Source organism: Sorex fumeus, unplaced genomic scaffold, assembly GCF_029834395.1.
Source record: "Sorex fumeus unplaced genomic scaffold, SorFum_2.1 ptg000044l, whole genome shotgun sequence".
Taxonomy (NCBI): domain Eukaryota; kingdom Metazoa; phylum Chordata; class Mammalia; order Eulipotyphla; family Soricidae; genus Sorex; species Sorex fumeus.
In genome coordinates, this window is record NW_026606101.1 from 31741170 (window position 1) to 31758715 (window position 17546).

Below are 17546 nucleotides of genomic sequence, written 5' to 3' on the forward strand. Positions count from 1 at the left end.
CTAATTTGTAATTTGCCACTTCTAATGTGACACTGAACAACTAAATTTCTCAGATAGAGTAATCAACTATGGGACTTGGCTTCACTATGTGAACAATGGATGTTACCCTCATAAACCACTGTACACTTTTTATGAGAAGACGCAAAAAGGCTACACAATGTTTTGCGGCCACTCCAGAAGTGCTCAGGGCTTATTCCTGGCTCAGGGACTGGGGTTGGGGGGGTGCCATATAGGATGCCAAAAATTAAACCTAGGTGCAAGTACCCTACCTGCTGTACAATCTCCAGCCTATAAATTCAAGTTTTAAAACAATCAATTTGTTTATATTTATTTAGGAAACCCACAGAACCTGGTTACTGACTCTTTTTTAACTACCACAGAAACACTTCCAGGCATCTAAGAGTTTTCTGATTCTGAAGACAAAGTAATAGGGAACAAATGTAAACTCTTGCCAAAGCAAGAGGGAGGAGAGGGAGGGGAGAGTGGAAAAACAGACACATGAACAGTTTTCAGATGTTAGACAACAGGTAACAGAGGACAGTGATCCTTAAGAGAAAGGAAACAGCAAACCCTATAGTTCCTCCACCTTAGTACTGCCTGAAAAGTTTTCCAACAAGAGCACTGGGGGATATGGAATGGGTCTGTGTCAAGTCCATGAGCAAAAGAGACAGAGGAAGCAGGGAGAAAAACCAAAATACACACTGTTTACAAAGACAAAACTGCACAGAGAAAGGAATCCAGAGATCCTAAAGGGTTCTCACTCTAACAGCCAGTAGATATCAGTGTACAGGTAAAGAAGAAATCAATTAAAGTCTGGGGAAGAATGATATAGGAAATCTTTAGAGAAAACAATCTCCAAGTTCACAGAGGGCCAGAAACAGTACTAGCTCCCACTAAAATAAGAATGCATTATTCTAGGTGCATCTATTTTACTATACAGAAAGATTTTGCACTAACTGCAAAAGAAAATGTTTATTAAATTGCAAGATACAGAGTAAAAAGCACAGCTTAAAAGAATGAATCTAACCAAACAATAGCATCCTAGTAAAAAGGCTCAAGGATATGTATCACGGTCTTGAGCAGGTAGGGTGTTTGCCCTGCATGCAGCCAACCCAGGTTCAATCCCTGTTGTCCCATTGGTTCCAGAGTCCTGCCAGGAGTGATCCCTAAGTGCAGAGCCACTAATGATCCCTGAGCACTGCTGCCAGGTGTAGCCCAAAATTAGCAACAACAAAAGAACATTTACCAAAATACAAAAATATAGAGCACAAAATAGGATAAAATTCTCAAAACCTGAACACAATAAAAGATGACCTAGCATGCAAAGAAACATGAAAATGTAACCTTGAGTAAAGATAGAAATTATTCCATCGAATGACAAGATGAAAGAATTAATAAGTTATATTATAACTTTATTGATTGGGGAAGTATTTGGACTACCTTATTATATAAATCAACTTCTGAAAATAAAACATGGAAGACTACCTTAATATACAAATTAACTTCTGAAAATAAAACTTATAATGTTAGATATAAAAATAAACTAGAAGGAATTCACTTCTTAATCTAGTGTATTTTTCATATCGGAAAAGTACAAAACCTTTTGTTTCATTTTTTATTATTATTTGGCTTTTGTGGGTCACACCCAGAGATGGTCAAAGAGTTATTCCTGACTCTGCACTCAGGAATTACTCCTGGCAGTGCTCAGAGGGACCATACTGAATGCAGGGATTGAACCCGGGTCAGCCGTGTGCAAGGCAAATGCCCTACCCACTGTACTATTGCTCCGGTCCACAGAAAACTTTTAAAAATCTATGACCATTCCAAATGAAACAATTATCAATGAGTAGAAAAAAGTAACACATTATCAATGATCTGTAGGCATGAGATCAGATATATATGTAACTGGAGACACAAAGGAAAACATCAAAAAAAAATCTGAAGTCAATATTTTCCAATTTAATTAAATGTATATTTAACACATCCAAGAAGTAAAATGAACCCAAACCAAAGACATTATAAGAAATCTAGAGGGCCAGAGCAATAGAACAGCAACTAGGGCATTTGTCTTGCATGTGGCTGATCCAGGTTTGATCTCAAACAACCCATATAGTCCCCTGAGCGCCCCCAGAAGTGATCCAGGAGCACAGAGTCAGGAGTAAGCCCTGAGTACTGCTGGATGCAACCCCAAAACAAAGAAAGAACAGAAACCAGTATTTCTCACAAACATATATTGATGTAAATACAAAATATTAGCAACCGGTCCATCAATGCATAAAAAGGATAATTATGACCAAGTGGGATTTATTCGACAGAAATGCAATTGTTGCTTTAAGAGTCAAAAATCAACCAGCTGGGTGCATTCTCCAGTTGGAGGAAGCACCAGCATTTCAAGCTGAGATGTGAACTCTCAGCTCTCTCGCCTCTGACAAAGCCCCTTTCTCTCTTGAACATGTCAATGTCTGTCTCTCTCCCTCTATCTCTCTACCCCCTGATACCTCCTCATATTTCTCTAAAATTACACTCTCCCCTCCCCCAAGAAAACTACACACTACTGAGTATGTAATTCAGTGATAGAGCACTTATCTTGCATGCATAAAGTCCTACATTTGATCCCCAGAGGCACCAAAAGAAAAAAATGAAAAAAAATCAACACTGTATTAGGTTAGTGTCTCTTTAGACACAGAATAGAATTTGAAAAGTAGCCAAAAATTAAATAATCACATATCAATTGACTACATAAGGAATAGTGTAAGATCATCTCTAAAAACAATGGAAGAGGAGCATTTAAAATTATAAACACTGATTCCAACTAAAAATCCTCAGCACAAAAGGTCAGGAAATAAGCTGTGGCTTAAAGTGCCTGCACTGCAAAGGTACTGCTAAGAGTTCAACTCCCGGTGACATCACATGCGCAAGGCACTATATTAACAGCTCTGCTCATTTAAGGCTGACAGTTCTGCTATTAAGCATTTCCAAAGTCAAAAGTAATTTATGGCTGTACCACAGACAAGTGAAGCACACTAACCAATGTGCTCTCTTTCTGTCCAACGATTTTATAATTACTAAGCACTATGGACACTAATCTTTTGTTTCTATCAATACTGCAAGTAATTTTCTCAATTTCAAAGGACATCTGTCTTTAAATATTTGATCATGGTATCTTCAGTTGACACAATGGCTCGAGAACTTCATTTGTGCTTTGTAAAACCCACAGTCATAAACATAATCTCTCATATTTTTAAAAATATTTTATCTATAAAATGGGAACAAACAATATGTATTCTAAATTATGTATTCTAAATGCTATTTAAAGAAAGAATAAGAAAAATACATTGAGAGAGTGTCATGGGGGGAGGGAACAGAGTGATAGGACAGCATGCAAGACGCTTGCCTTGTGAGAGAGAGAGAGAGAGACAGAGAGAGAGAGCATGCTTCATCTGATCCTTAATAATAAATCTAAATTTATGGAAGCTCCTGCTATTTATTGTTTCTATCATCCTCAACATCTTATTTTCAATTCCAAATCCAAAAGATATGAAAAAGCTTAGCACAAATAAAGATTGGAAATAGCTTCTCATAAGTTTAAGTAAGGTTTTGATACTACAGCCAGATTTAGGTCAGTTATAGATACTATATAAACTATCAAAAAAATTTGTGTATATTTATACTTTTTCACCTTCACATCTGAACTTCATTTTTCCCCTAAGATAATAATGCTTTACAAGAATATAAATGTTTGTAAATTTTAGGGATACAGTATTATCACACCATACCTATTCACCACCCCAAGCCCATAGCCCCAACTCTGCCATAAGGTTTTTCTTCACTGAGCATTATTTATTAATTTTAATTTAATTTATTTGCAGAGCTAGGAATTAAGTCCAGGGTATCGGTATCAGAATGGGCTACACATTCCAAAGCACATTCCCCCACCCCTAAGCTTTTTTTTTTTTTGAAGTAGTGCGACATAGAAACTTCACTTAACTTTTTTCCACCAAGTCAAACTGTCACAACAGAATTTATTTCATACATCATATTTTTCCACACAATGCTTTGACAGGACACAAGTATAATCAACAAAATTCCCTTGTATCTAATCTGCTTCTAGATCTCCAGTTCTGTGCTTCTGATCATATTTTCTACCCCTTACAGTGTAGTATACCATGGCATTGTTAGCTAAGATCAACTTTGTTCTATTTCAAAACTGACTTGGCTTTTATTTATTATTCTCCCTTTATATAAATTTAACAATCAGTTTGTTATGTGTCGTGAAGAGTTGTGATGCAAATGAAATTGCGAAACAGTTATAGATGAAGTTGATATCTTTTTCTAGAGTTTATGTCATTTTTATTGTCAACCAAAATGAAACAATTTCCTACCTGCTGCTAGCTCTACCCCAAGTACATCTCTAGTAAATTGATTTAAGAAGGGTTAATTCAGCTCTATAGTAAATATGGTGAAAGAAAAGTCATGTTTACATCAACACTAAAAAAATATAAATCCTGAGACACTCTGTGTACCTTCTTCCCTCAAAGGTAGATATAGTAAGACTCTGAATATACTAAACACTTAGGAAATCATGAGTTCGTAGATTTCTTACCAGTTCTTAAAAATAGCATGGGTTTAACACAATTTTTGAGAAAATAATATGTAAGAATTATTATCACTTTTCTTACTTTAACTGCTAATAATATTTTTTTTTATTTTTTGGGTCACACCAAATGATTCTCAGGAATTACTCTTGGCTCTGTACTCTGGAATTACTCCTGGCAGTGCTCAGGGGACCATACAAAATAACAGGGATCAAACCCGGGTTGGTTATGTGCTAGCCCTACCGAATGCACTATCGCTCTGGCCCCAAACCAAACACTTTGTTTAAAATAATGTCAAGAAGTCGGATTTCCATTTTTTTAATTCTTGTTTTATTGAAAACACATAAAATTTAAAATTATGTCTTTGAAAAAGATTTTATAAATGATGTTTCTGGTACCACAACTAAACACATGAGAAGTAGATGATATACATATATATGTGTATGGTATATACATACATATATGCAAGAATTTTTATCACTTTTCCTACTTCAATTGTTAAGAATAATTTTTTTTTTGGCTTTTTGGGTCATATCTGGCAATGCTCAGGGGTTACTCCTGGCTCTGTACTCAGGAATTACTCCTGGGAATGTTCAGAGTATGTATATATGTATGTATATATAATTGGATAAAAGATTTCAAGAGTTTTCAAATCTACAGATATTTATTTTCTATAACATTAGATTATAACAAAATAATTCCTACATGTTATTGTCACAACTTTCAACACAGAACACTAATGTAACCTTCACAGACAGTTATGGTGAACACATATTGAGTATTAAAGGGTATTTGTTGATATTTTAAGCATTTTAACAGAATGGTTTTGCTTTACAAACATATTTACAAATCTATGGCTAAAATATAATGTCAGGTATTTGCTTTAATATATTCCAGTAAAAAATTAAGATGTGTGATAAAGAGCAAATACACTTATTTATTAGAGTTGATGACAGATTCATGAAAGTTTTTACAATGTTCTTTATGGTCTTGTAAATATCTGGAAATCTCAGGTTTTTAATAAAGAATCATATGCCATGCTAGAAAGGAAAAGATGTAACATCTCAATGCATTTTTTTCAAAGGATAAAAAATAAGTGTTTTTATTATATGGGTTTCTCAAAATTAATAATTTAGATACTTTTTTTGAACACATAACATTTTGAAAGTTGCAATAGACAGTTTAGCACAAAGTAACAGCAAAAAACATTTCTATAATCAAGGATGAAACCAAAAATTAACTCTGAACTTTTTTCTGCTTTAATCCATAATTTTCTTTTCCATCTTGAACTCTAGCAAGTGTGCAAAACGTTCAAAGGAATCAAAGAACAAATTATGTCTTCCTCTCAAAAGCAAATTGAGAGGTGTGTAAACTATTGCTGGTGTGTAACCAAGAGCATCGACCTTCTGTGAATAAAACAGGCTTCAGACACTGCATGCACTACAGACCAAAGACCCAGGGCAAAACAGGTAGAACAAAGGGGTTACCAGGGAGGAATTCTGCCAGCCGAAAGCTTTCCTTTCTGTCCTTCACACAAGAGTCTGTTTGCAACTGAGACAGGATTCTTGATTCCTGCAAGATTAAATAGGAAGAAAATGAAGTCAGAAAATCACAAGTTTGCGTCTCAGTTTTGTAACTGAAACAAATATTACATTAAATATGTAACCAAAAATAAAATTAAATTAAAATATTGAAAACTCTTCTTTGAAATCCCTTACCCACATAAACAATAAGGGTTAAATCAGCAACTACATGGACATATAATGTAAGAAAAGCAAAATATTAAAATGCATGTTTGCATGTTTGTCATGTGCTGCAGCAGCAGATTGAACTGGAACTCTCTCTCTCTCTCTCTATATATATATATATATTTAAATTAGGTTTCTTTTTAATTCTTCTCAGAATAGAAAAGAAATTAACTAAAAATATAGCTTCTCAGGGCTGGATAGTACAGCAGCTAAGGCGTTTGCCTTGCATATGGCCGACCCGGGTTCAATTCCCAGCATCCCATATGGTCCCCCGAGCACCACCAGGAGTAATTCCTGAGTGTAGAGCCAGGAGTAACCCGTTTGTATCGCCAGATGTGACCCAAAAAGAAAAAAAAAATGTAGCATCTCTTACATTCTAAATGTTTCAAGCATTACCAATCATAAGATCATTAAATTCTTCTAATGAATAAACACAATTACAAACAGCTTCAAATGTATTTTGAAAAGAAATATTAATGGTCAAAATGAAACCCAAGCACAAAATTTGTAAGCCTATAACTGTACCTCATGGTTTTTCACTAATAAAAAAAAGAAAAAAAAATGTTTAAACATCACCTGCAAGTTAGAGGAAGTCCTACAAATTGGGTAAGGAAAAAGATAAGGTCACCTGTGTGCAGGGTTGTAACCTAAAGTGAGTTTCAGATTGCTTCTAGAAGGAAAAACATTATACAAAAAGTGAGAAGAAAAAGAGCCAGCAGGATAACAAGTATGAAAATCAGTGCTTGAATGACACTGAGAAATATGATGCCAATGATAACAGAAAACAGCGAGAGTAACTGAGTACATACTGTGTACACCAATCCATTAGATATATCAGATTATTTTAATTACTCAGTTCAATCAGGTACACTTATGAATACTGTCTGATTAGTCAGAAAACATGCAGACAGTTAAGGTATTTCAGAGCACTGATATTTTAACAGAAGCAGCTAAATCTAGAGACTATTTCCCTAATCATTAATCTTGTGGAAGATCATTCCTCCATATCTTTTCTAAGATGTAAGAGATATAAGAGTTTGGTTTTGGGAAAAAAATAAGCCAAGATCTGTATAGTATTCTGGGCAGAACAGCCTTCGTCTTAGAATATAAACAGGCAGCAAAAATGGACCCAGGAGAGAAAAGAATAAAACGGTTTAGGGTTTTCTAGATGTAGAGGAGAATATAGACAAAAATAGAACAGGAAACTGTCATGACTTTACACTTTAAGGTGCCTGCTGACTGGCTTTGAGAACTATTCCAGTCTCGGCTTCTAATGGACCCACTGATGCTTGATGTGCTTACCAAGTGTTCTTAATGCCTCTGTCAATTTAAACAATAATTCATGTGCTGGGAACCAAGGGAGAGGAGTGATACTGTATCGAATAAACAGTGAGCCCGTGTGCTCACTTATGGTTGCCCAGGGGACCCTAAACCTAAGACAGCTTGTGTTTGTCTCATTACATGTTTGTTTCATTCTCTGCAACTGACAGAGGTTGAAGGTGCCATTCTAATTAGTTTCTGAAAAACCTAGAGACCCTCATAAGACACTGTCAATTTTTCAAAAAGTTTTAAAAATTCAATTGTGGGGTATAAAGAGAAAACAAAAACTCAGATCAAGATCAGCTGATTGACTTTTTTTAAAAAAAAATCTAGAAACATAAATTCTAAAAAGTTGTCACACATATACACAGATTCATATAACAAAGAAATCCAAAAATCTTTGTATTTTTAAGGAAATTATATATATATATATATATATATATATATATATATATAGCTTTTTGGGTCACACGCAGCATTGCACAGGGGTTACTCCTGGCTCTGCACTGAGGAATTACTCTTGGAGGTGCTCAGGGGACCATATGGGATGCTGGGAATCAAACCTGGGTCAGCCATGTGTAAGGCAAATGCCTTACCCACTGTGCTATAGCTCTAGCCCCAGAAATAATATATTTTTTAAATGAAGATTCAGGGGCTAGAGAGAGAGTGCTGTGAGTAAGGGACCATATGGTCCCTGAACTGGCGAGGAGTAATTCCTGAATGCAAAGCCAGGAGAAACCCCTGAGCACCACCAGGTGTGGCCCAAAATAACAAAAGTAAATAAAATTTTTAAATGAGGATTCAATATTGTAAAAACACCAATAACTCCCAAATTAACAACAATTTAATCTATACAGCCTCTAAACTTCAAAAGTTTTCCCAAGATATAAGAGATATGAGAGAGCTATCAATAAGACGCACTTCTTATAAAAGCTAATGTAATTAGAAGAGTTTGGTTTTGGGGAAAAAAATAAGCCAAATATGTGAATGGAACAGAATAAAGTTAAAGTTCAGACACACAAAAAAAAACCCCACAAATTTGGATAGTCAACACATGATACAGATACTTCAAAAAAATAAGAAAAGGCAAAATTCTATCAGCTCTCAGCTTACTACTTACTATTCAGCTACAAATTCACCCTTCCTTGCCTGAGCTCTGAAAATGGATACAGGCCCTTTAAATGCTTTCTGTGCCAGCTGGCATTGTGGTGAGTTTTGTCAGCAGAGGGCACTGGAGGCACGCTATAGGAGGAATGGGTGACTTGCTAGCAGTTTTCAGGGGAACACCAAGTTTTTCTCCATTATTTGGCTTGCACTATATTCTCCAGCACTATGTGCGCACAGGATACAGTTTATCCCCTGATTCAGGCTACAGCAGCATCACTGACAACCTAGGAAGAACTAGATTGTGCCCAGCCCATGTCACAAATGCACATAATTTCTCTTCAGTCCCATAGGCATATATACAAGTGTCTCATAGGGAGGCTCTCTGGGAACCAAAACCCCATCTTGTAGGGTGATGCTACACCTCAAACATTTGATTCCTACAGTCTCTGGATCTCTGCACCCATCTGTGACCCATAGGATTATTCCTGCTCACACAGGGACAACGACCTTCTCTCACTTCAACAGTTAACTCAGAAACTTCTCTACCCCACAGGTAGAGAATACAACTACACCATTCCCAGTGAGCTCTGACACCCTTACCAAGTTCAGTGGATAGAGCAGAAGAAACAAAGAACCCTCCAAACTCATTTTATGAAACGATTCCCAAATCTGAAAATAATTTTATAAAAAACATGAGATACCATTTATTACATGACTGTGAATGTCAAAATATTACACATCACCAATCAAGTCCAGCATAATATAGAGAGATTTAAAAATCATGACCAAGAGGGTTTGGGGATATAGATTAGTGTTAGTGTCTGCTCTGCATGCAGGAGATCATGAGTTTCATCTCCAGAAAAGTCCAACATGACAAGTACAATTCAGGTGGCATTACCTTTTGGACTTCTGCTTGACCACTAAAAAAATAAATAAATATGCAGTCTCATATTCACTGCAATTAACTAAGTGTGAGCACTGCCACTAAAATATGTAGTCCCTGGCTTGTATCACAATTGACAATGAGAACATCAAAACTATGTGCAAACACACAATTAAACTACATTACCATTAATAAACATCACAACTATTAATGTGTTAAGCCTAAAAAAAAAAAAAAGAATGTCACCACCAGTGAGCACCACAACCAGTGTGTAACTACTCTCATTCACTGAAACAGCAACAACAAATGGTAATGGAAAAGAAGACAAAATAAAACATAAAAATAGGTAAAATAAAATGTTTCAATCATAGCCATTGAAGCAATAGTATAGCAGGTAGGGCATTTGCCCTGCATGTGCCCTATCCAGACAAAGCCTAGAAATGACCTACTTTTTCAATTTTTGAAATAAGTAAATTCATCACGTTGACACCAGACTAGAGAGAAAGCTTGGCAGACTTCACACTGGGCTTGCATGCAAAAGGCAAAAAAGTTCCATCCTCAGCACTGCATGATCCTCCAAGCACCACTGGGTGCGGTCCCAAAGTCAAAACAAACAAACAAAAATCACTATCCAGTCAAAGTCAATAGGTGAACCCACTATCTTTTTATAATAGAGGTAAAAATATAATAAATATAAAAACTGTGGACCAGGAAAGAATGGTTTGCTAGTGTGAGACGTCCTATTTGATCCCTGATGTGCCACATGCACCAAGTGTGATCCTGGCACTCTGCATTTTAGGACTGAAAACTTGTCTGAAACTGCCAGCACCAATGGCAATATCTGGTCTCATTGCATGTGTGAGCACCAAAGTAAATGGTACAATCTCTAGCAAGCATCCCAACTAGATGTATTATGGGTGAACGGCAAGAAGTGTGCCCCCCACACACATACACGCACACATAAACAAGCATGTATGTAAGCATAACAACTAAAGTGAAAGTGAGTGACTGCTGGCAAGCAATAAAACTACAATATGTATGTGCACTACAACTAAAGAGTGTGATCCGAGGCCAGAGCTAAAGTACATTGGGTTGGGTGTTTGCCTTGGGGTTCAATCCCCAGCATCCCATATGGTTCCCTGAGCATCACCCGGAGTAATTCCTAAGTGCAGAGGCATGAGTAACCCCTGAGTATCATGGGGTGTGACCCAAAAACCCAAAACATAGTAATAATAAAAATAAAAAATAAAGAGTGTGATCCCTGATGAGCACAAGTGCAAACAATGCAACTGAAAAAAGTACATGCATCTGTGAGCACCTCAGTTAAACATCTGTGCAAACCCCAGTCACTGCAACATATCAAGAGAGGGAAGGGGGGAATATAGTTCCTCTTTTTAAAAAGTACAACCAAAAATACCTGAATATTGATTTTTTAAATATATGTACCTAGTGATAGCATCAAAAATGCAATTTTTAGACTATAAATTTTTTGAAAGTACAAGATAATTACAGAGAAAACCATAAAATGTTAAAAGTGAACAACACATATAAATGCAAATATTTCATGTTCATGGGATGGAAGATGGAAGACTCAATTTAAGATATCAGCTGAATACAAATTATTCTTTACCTTTAATACCAATCAAAATCCATCAGGGTTAATTATGAACATTAACAAATTCTAAGCATTTCATGAAGCCAAAGACCTAAAATAGCCAACATCACCTTTAAGTAAAAAAGAAAGGAGGGGAGAGAGGGGGGCAGGAGTGGAAGAGGAAGAAGAGGAGGGGATGTGGAGGAGGAGGAAATGGAGGAGGAGAAAGAAGAGGAGGAGGAGAAAGTCTTATACTTCACAGATGTGAAGAACAATGTAAAGAAAGCTAAAGCAAAAGTGTCGCATTCACAATAAACAGATCTATTACACAGATTCAACCATACAGGGACAAAACATTTGACACATAGAACCCCTTGATGCTATAATACAGTTATGTGAGGAGAGGGTTGTTCTTTCCACTGACAATTACAATAAACCATTTAGAAAACCGTAAGTGAAAAAAATTAAGATTGATACCTATTCCACATATACTAAAGTTAAACTAAGCTTGATAACAAAGCTAAATGTTGACGGTTAAAAAAAGATTAAAGCTACCTTTTAAGTTTAGGTATGCAAAGATTTATCAGTCAAAACTGAAAACCGTTAGAATATCTACTGAGAGAATAAACAAGATGATATATTCAGGCAGCAAAATTGCACTGAATTTTTTAAATTTTGCCTAAATACTGTAACAAAACAGACTAATCTCATAGGCATAATAGTAAGCAAAAGAAAGCACACATATTAAGTATGTGAGTACATTTATACAAAATTCAGGAACAGGAAAATCAACCTATGGTAAAGGGGGAAAGTGAGGTACAGTGGACATAAATAAGTATCCATAATTAATGAAACTGTAAATTAAACTTTGCATGGAAATGTTTAATGTTTTGTCCTGGTGGCTACTTTACACTTAAAAATTAATAAAGCTTGCAACTGGAAGAATAGTACGGCAAGTATGGAGCTTGCCTTGCATGCAGCTGTCATGGGTTCTTTCTTCAGCACCCCAGAGCCCACCATAAGTGATACCTGAGTACAAACCCAGGAGTAATCCCTGAACATCATCAGGGTATGGCTCAAGAATCTGTGAATTTCATTTATACTCTACTTGAAATTTTATTTTATTTTTTATTTTTTGCTTTTTTGCTTTTTGGGTCACACCTGGCAATGAACAGGGGTTACTTCTGGCTCTGCACTCAGGAATTACCCCTGGCATTGCTCAGGGGAAGCTGGGATCTGGGAATATGGGATGCTGGGAATCGAACTCGGGTCGGCCACGTGCAAGGCAAACGCCCTACCGCTGTGCTATTGCTCCAGCCCCTCTACTTGAAATTTTAAAATATCAATTATATTTTTTATGTATTAATGTGGAAATCCCTAGCATATCCTATTTAAAGGAAAAAGGCAGTCTCCGAGATGAGGAGCAGGCCAAAAGGGCTAATCTGAGAGCTGTAGATCAGCATACAGTAGGTAAGGCACTTGCCTTGCACTCGTCTGACCCAGCACCATATACGGTCTCCTAAGCTACAAGGAGCGATCCATGAGTGCAGAGTCAGAAACCTTGACCATTTCCAGGTGTACCCCAAAAAGCGAAAAAAGAAAAGGGGGGAAGCAGTATGTACATTTTCCATATGGGAGGACAGGATCCAACCACTGGTGCAGCCTCGTACCCTGACCAACTAGCTGGGACTAGTCCCTGAACACAACTAGCCAGTTGTGGCCCAAAAAAGAAAAAAAAAAATTAAAAACCGCATTTTCATGCCACTAGAAAGTTTATATGTTATAAAGCAAAGTTACTTCAAGAAAAAATAAAAATCAATTAACATGCTAGGGGATTGGAAATAGAGCGATTAAGGCGAGCACCTAACCCAGGCTCAATCCTGGGAGACTAGGGTCCCCCCGAGCATCACAGGGGGCAGCCCTGGGTAGTCTTCAGCACTGCCCAGTGCAAGCAGCACTAGGAGTCTTGCACTGAACATCCGACCTGGCTGACCCAGGACCTCCTAGCATCACTTAAGAGGCTCCAAAACAAATAAACAAAAACCACACTAACTTATGTTTCTACTACTTAAAAATATAAGGGCATTCATATCCACAAGAACAAAAGCAACCGGTGCTGGTGCCGATGTGGTGAGAAAGGGTCCCTCCTTCACTGCTGATGGGAATGCTGACTGGTTCAGCCCTTTTGGAAAACAGTATGGACGATTCTCAAAAAATTAGAAATTGAGCTCCCATTTGACCCAGCAATACCACTCCTGGGAATATATTCCAGAGAGGCAAAAAAGTATAGTCGAAATGACATCTGCACTTGTTTGTTCATTGCAGCACTCTTTACAATAGCCAGAAACTGGAAGAAACCTGAATGCCCAAGAACAGATGACTGGTTAAAGAAACTTTGGTACATCTACACAATGGAGTACTATGTAGCTGTTAGAAAAGATGAAGTAATGAAATTTACATACAAGTGCTACAACATGGAAAGTATCATGCTAAGCGAAATGAGTCAGAAAGAGAGGGATAGACATAGAAAGATTGCATTCATCTGGGGGATATAAAGTAACAAAATAGGAGACTAACACTTAAGAATGGCCGAGATTAGTACCAGGATTTTTACTCCATGGCTTGGAGGCCAACCACACATGCTAGGGGAAAAGCGAGCTCAGATAGAGAAGGGAACACCAAATAAAGGTGTTGGGAGGATCCTCCCAGGATGGGAAAAGCATGCTGAAAGTAGACTATAGACCAAACATTATTGTCACCCATTGCCTCTTTTGCAAACCACAACACCCAATAAGAGAGAATAAAAGGGAATGCTCTGCCACAGAGGCAGGGTGGGATGGGGGGGATGGGGGGTGGGAGGGATACTGGGATCCGTGGTAGTGGGAAATGGGCACTGGTGGAGGGATAGGCATTTGATCATTGTATAATTGAAACCCAAGCACAGAAATTTGTAAGTCTACAACTGTACCTCATATGCCTCACTAATAATAAAATATATATATATATATATATATGGGCATTGGGTCTGTGAAACACCCCAATGTTTCCACCCCAGAGTGATGGAAAGATTTAGAAGCTCCAAGATAAAATTTACATCATATAAATTGCTTATTAATAAGAATTGTGCTATTTCTGTATTTTAAATTCTTATGACATTAATAGAATATGCTAACTCATATTTTAAATGCAATTTTTGAAGGTGGGAACTGGAGAGATAGTACAGCAGGTGAGTCCCCTGGGCTCAACCCCCTACACCCTATATGGCCCCGGAGCCCACCAGGAATGATCTCTGAGCACCACTGGTTGTTGCCCCAAAATAAAACAAAAACAATCTCTGAAGGTGAGAGAGGAAAGTTATTATAGCTCTTTCACAGTTTATTTAAAAACGTATAAAAAGCTAACTAACTCAACAAACAAATATAACAACACAGAAGGCTCAACTTAGTAACAAACAGCTTAATAAATTCTTAGAGGGGCTGGAGCAATAGCACAGCGGGTAGAGCATTTAATTCGATTCCCAGCATCCCATAAGGTCCCCTGAGCACCGCCAGGGGTAATTCCTGAGTACAGAGCCAGGAGTGACCCCTGTGGATCACTGTGTGTGAACCAAAAAGAAAAAAAAAAATTCTTAGACAAGGACTTAATAATCCTGTGATCAGATATAAAACTTTTCACATAAAAAATGATTTTTAATGCACTATAGCACTATCCTCCCATTGTTTATCAATTTGCTCAAGCGGGCCCAGTAACGTCTTCCTTGTGAGACTTGTTACTGTGTACTATGTTTGGCATACCAAATACGTCACGGGGAGCTTGCCAGCCTGTGTCATGCGGACGGGATACTCTCGGCAGCTTGCCCGGCTCATTTAATACTCATTAATTTTAACATTGAAGCTTTTCTATCTAATCAATTTCAACTTCAGAATTGTATCAATTAATGTGGCTTTTATCTACATTAAATTAAAAATTAAGAGATCGGGGCTGGAGCGTTAGCACAGCAGGTAGGGCATTTGCCTTGCATGCAGCCGACCTGGGTTTGATTTCCAGCATCCCATATGGGCCCCGGAGCACCGCCCGGAGTGATTCCTGAGTGCAAAACCAGGAGTAACCCCTGAGCATCACTGGGTGTGACACAAAAAGGAAAAAAAAAAAAAAAGAAAAATTAAGAGGCTGGAGCAATAGTACAGTAGGTAGGATGTTTGCCAACCTGGGTTCGATTCCTGGCATCTGATATGGTCCGTCAAGTAAAGTTAGGAATAAATCTTGAGTGCAAAGCCAGGAGTAACCTCTAAGCACGACTGGGTGTGATCCAAAAAACCAAAAAAGATTCAGCTGTAGAGAAGGACAACATGGAGGGCGGGATCCACAGATCCCGAAGGAAAAAAAAAAAAAAACAACAGGTTCCAAAAAGAGCCGAGATCATCGGGAAGTCCCAGATGAGGTAGGTACCCCATCCCGTCTCCCCCAGATGGAACCCCGGTGACCAGAAGTCTCTACAAGCACAGCTCGAGTATGCGGGAACTAGGACTCTATATACAAAGTGATCCATGGGAAGTAAACCACCCAACGTTTCTCTGTGAAAATCAGAGTTAAGTTTGGAGCACGGCCACAGCCCCAGAAACACAAGGACTTAATGCAGAACCCAGCAACTTGGAGCAGAAAAGTGAACGGGCTATTCGTTAATCCAGGCCATCATGTCTGTCCGGAGGGGAAAGGGTGTTGCCCCATTCGCCCTCTCTTCTCTGGAAAGAAGGATGGCGGCCGCATGGGGGCCTTGTGGACAGCAGGTATGAGCCAGGGGTGTGGGGGCGACTAAAACCTCATGGGAAGGGGGGTGTTCTGGTCCATCCTTCACGCCCTACCGAGGTCACCAGTTGCCCCCCACGAGCGGCTCTCCAGCACGGCCACAGCCCCAGAAACACAAGGATTTAATGCAGAACCCAGCAGCTTGGAGCAGAAAAGTGAACGGACTATGCGTTAATCCAGGCCATCAAGTCTGCCAGAGGGGAAAGGGTGTTGCCCCATTTGCCCTCTCTTCTCTGGAAAGAAGGATGGCGGCCGCATGGGAGCCTTGTGGACAGCAGGTATGAGCCGGGGGAGTGGTGGCGACTAAAACCTCATGGGAAGGGGGGCGTTCCGGTCCATCCTTCACGCCCTACCAAGGTCACCAGTTGCCCCCCGTGAGCGGCTCTCCAGCACGGCCACAGCCCCAGAAGCACAAGGACTTAATGCAGAACCCGGCATCTTGGAGCAGAAAAATGAAAGGACTATGCGTTAATCCAGGCCATCAGGTCTGTCCGGAATGGAAAGGGTGTTGCCCCAGTCGCCTTCTCCTCTCTGGAAAGAAAGATGGCAGCCGCATGGGAGCCTTGTGGACAGCAGGTATGAGCCGGGGGAGTGGGGGTGACTAAAACCTCATGGGAAGGGGGGGCGTTTCGGTCCGCCCTTCACGCCCTACTGAGGTCACCAGTTGCCCCCCATGAGCGGCTCTCCAGCACGGCCACAGCCCCAGAAGCACAAGGACTTAATGCAGAACCCAGCAGCTTGGAGCAGAAAAGTGAAAGGACTATGCGTTAATCCAGGCCATCATGTCTGCCCGGAGGGGAAAGGGTGTTGGTCCCTTCCGCCCTCCTCCCTCTGGAAAGAAAGATGGTGGCTACATGGGAGCCTTGTGGACAGCAGGTATGAGCCGGGGGTGTGGGGGCGAAAAAAACCTCATGGGAAGGGGGGCGTTCTGGTCCGTCCTTCACGCCCTACCGAGGTCACCAGTTGCCCCCCGCGAGCGGCTCTCCAGCACGGCCACAGCCCCAGAAGCACAAGGACTTAATGCAGAACCCAGCAGCTTGGAGCAGAAAAGTGAAAGGACTATGCGTTAATCCAGGCCATCAAGTCTGCCAGAGGGGAAAGGGTGTTGCCCCATTTGCCCTCTCTTCTCTGGAAAGAAGGATGGCGGCCGCATGGGAGCCTTGTGGACAGCAGGTATGAGCCGGGGGAGTGGGGGCGACTAAAACCTCATGGGAAGGGGGGCGTTTCGGTCCGCCCTTCATGCCCTACTGAGGCCACCAGTTGCCCCCCACGAGCGGCTCTTCAGCACAGCCACGACTCCAGAGCACAGAAAGCAATTTCTTAACTATCTGACTTTCAGTAGAAATACTTCCAGGGTCAATAAGTAAAATAGCAGAAATCCAAAACCAACATTTAATTCTTGAACCCAGCTGTAGAAAGCAAATCACTTCACAATGCTTTTTCAGCATGTCTGATTTGGGGGGGGGGGGGGGTAAACTCTAAATAATAGTGGT

At 39.4% G+C, this 17546-nt stretch overlaps 1 protein-coding gene across 3 annotated transcripts in view; it reads right to left on the bottom strand.

The window, feature by feature from the left end:
* Positions 1-17546, bottom strand: part of TASP1 (taspase 1) — a 326252-nt gene that overhangs the window by 246107 nt on the left and 62599 nt on the right. For all 3 annotated transcript variants that reach the window (XR_008793468.1, XM_056121835.1, XM_056121834.1), the window contains exon 6: positions 6083-6167. Coding sequence is in view for 2 of the 3 variants with exons in the window: in XM_056121835.1 (XP_055977810.1) it covers positions 6083-6167 (85 nt within the window). In the remaining variant the exon portion in view is untranslated. The remainder of the gene's footprint in view (positions 1-6082; positions 6168-17546) is intronic.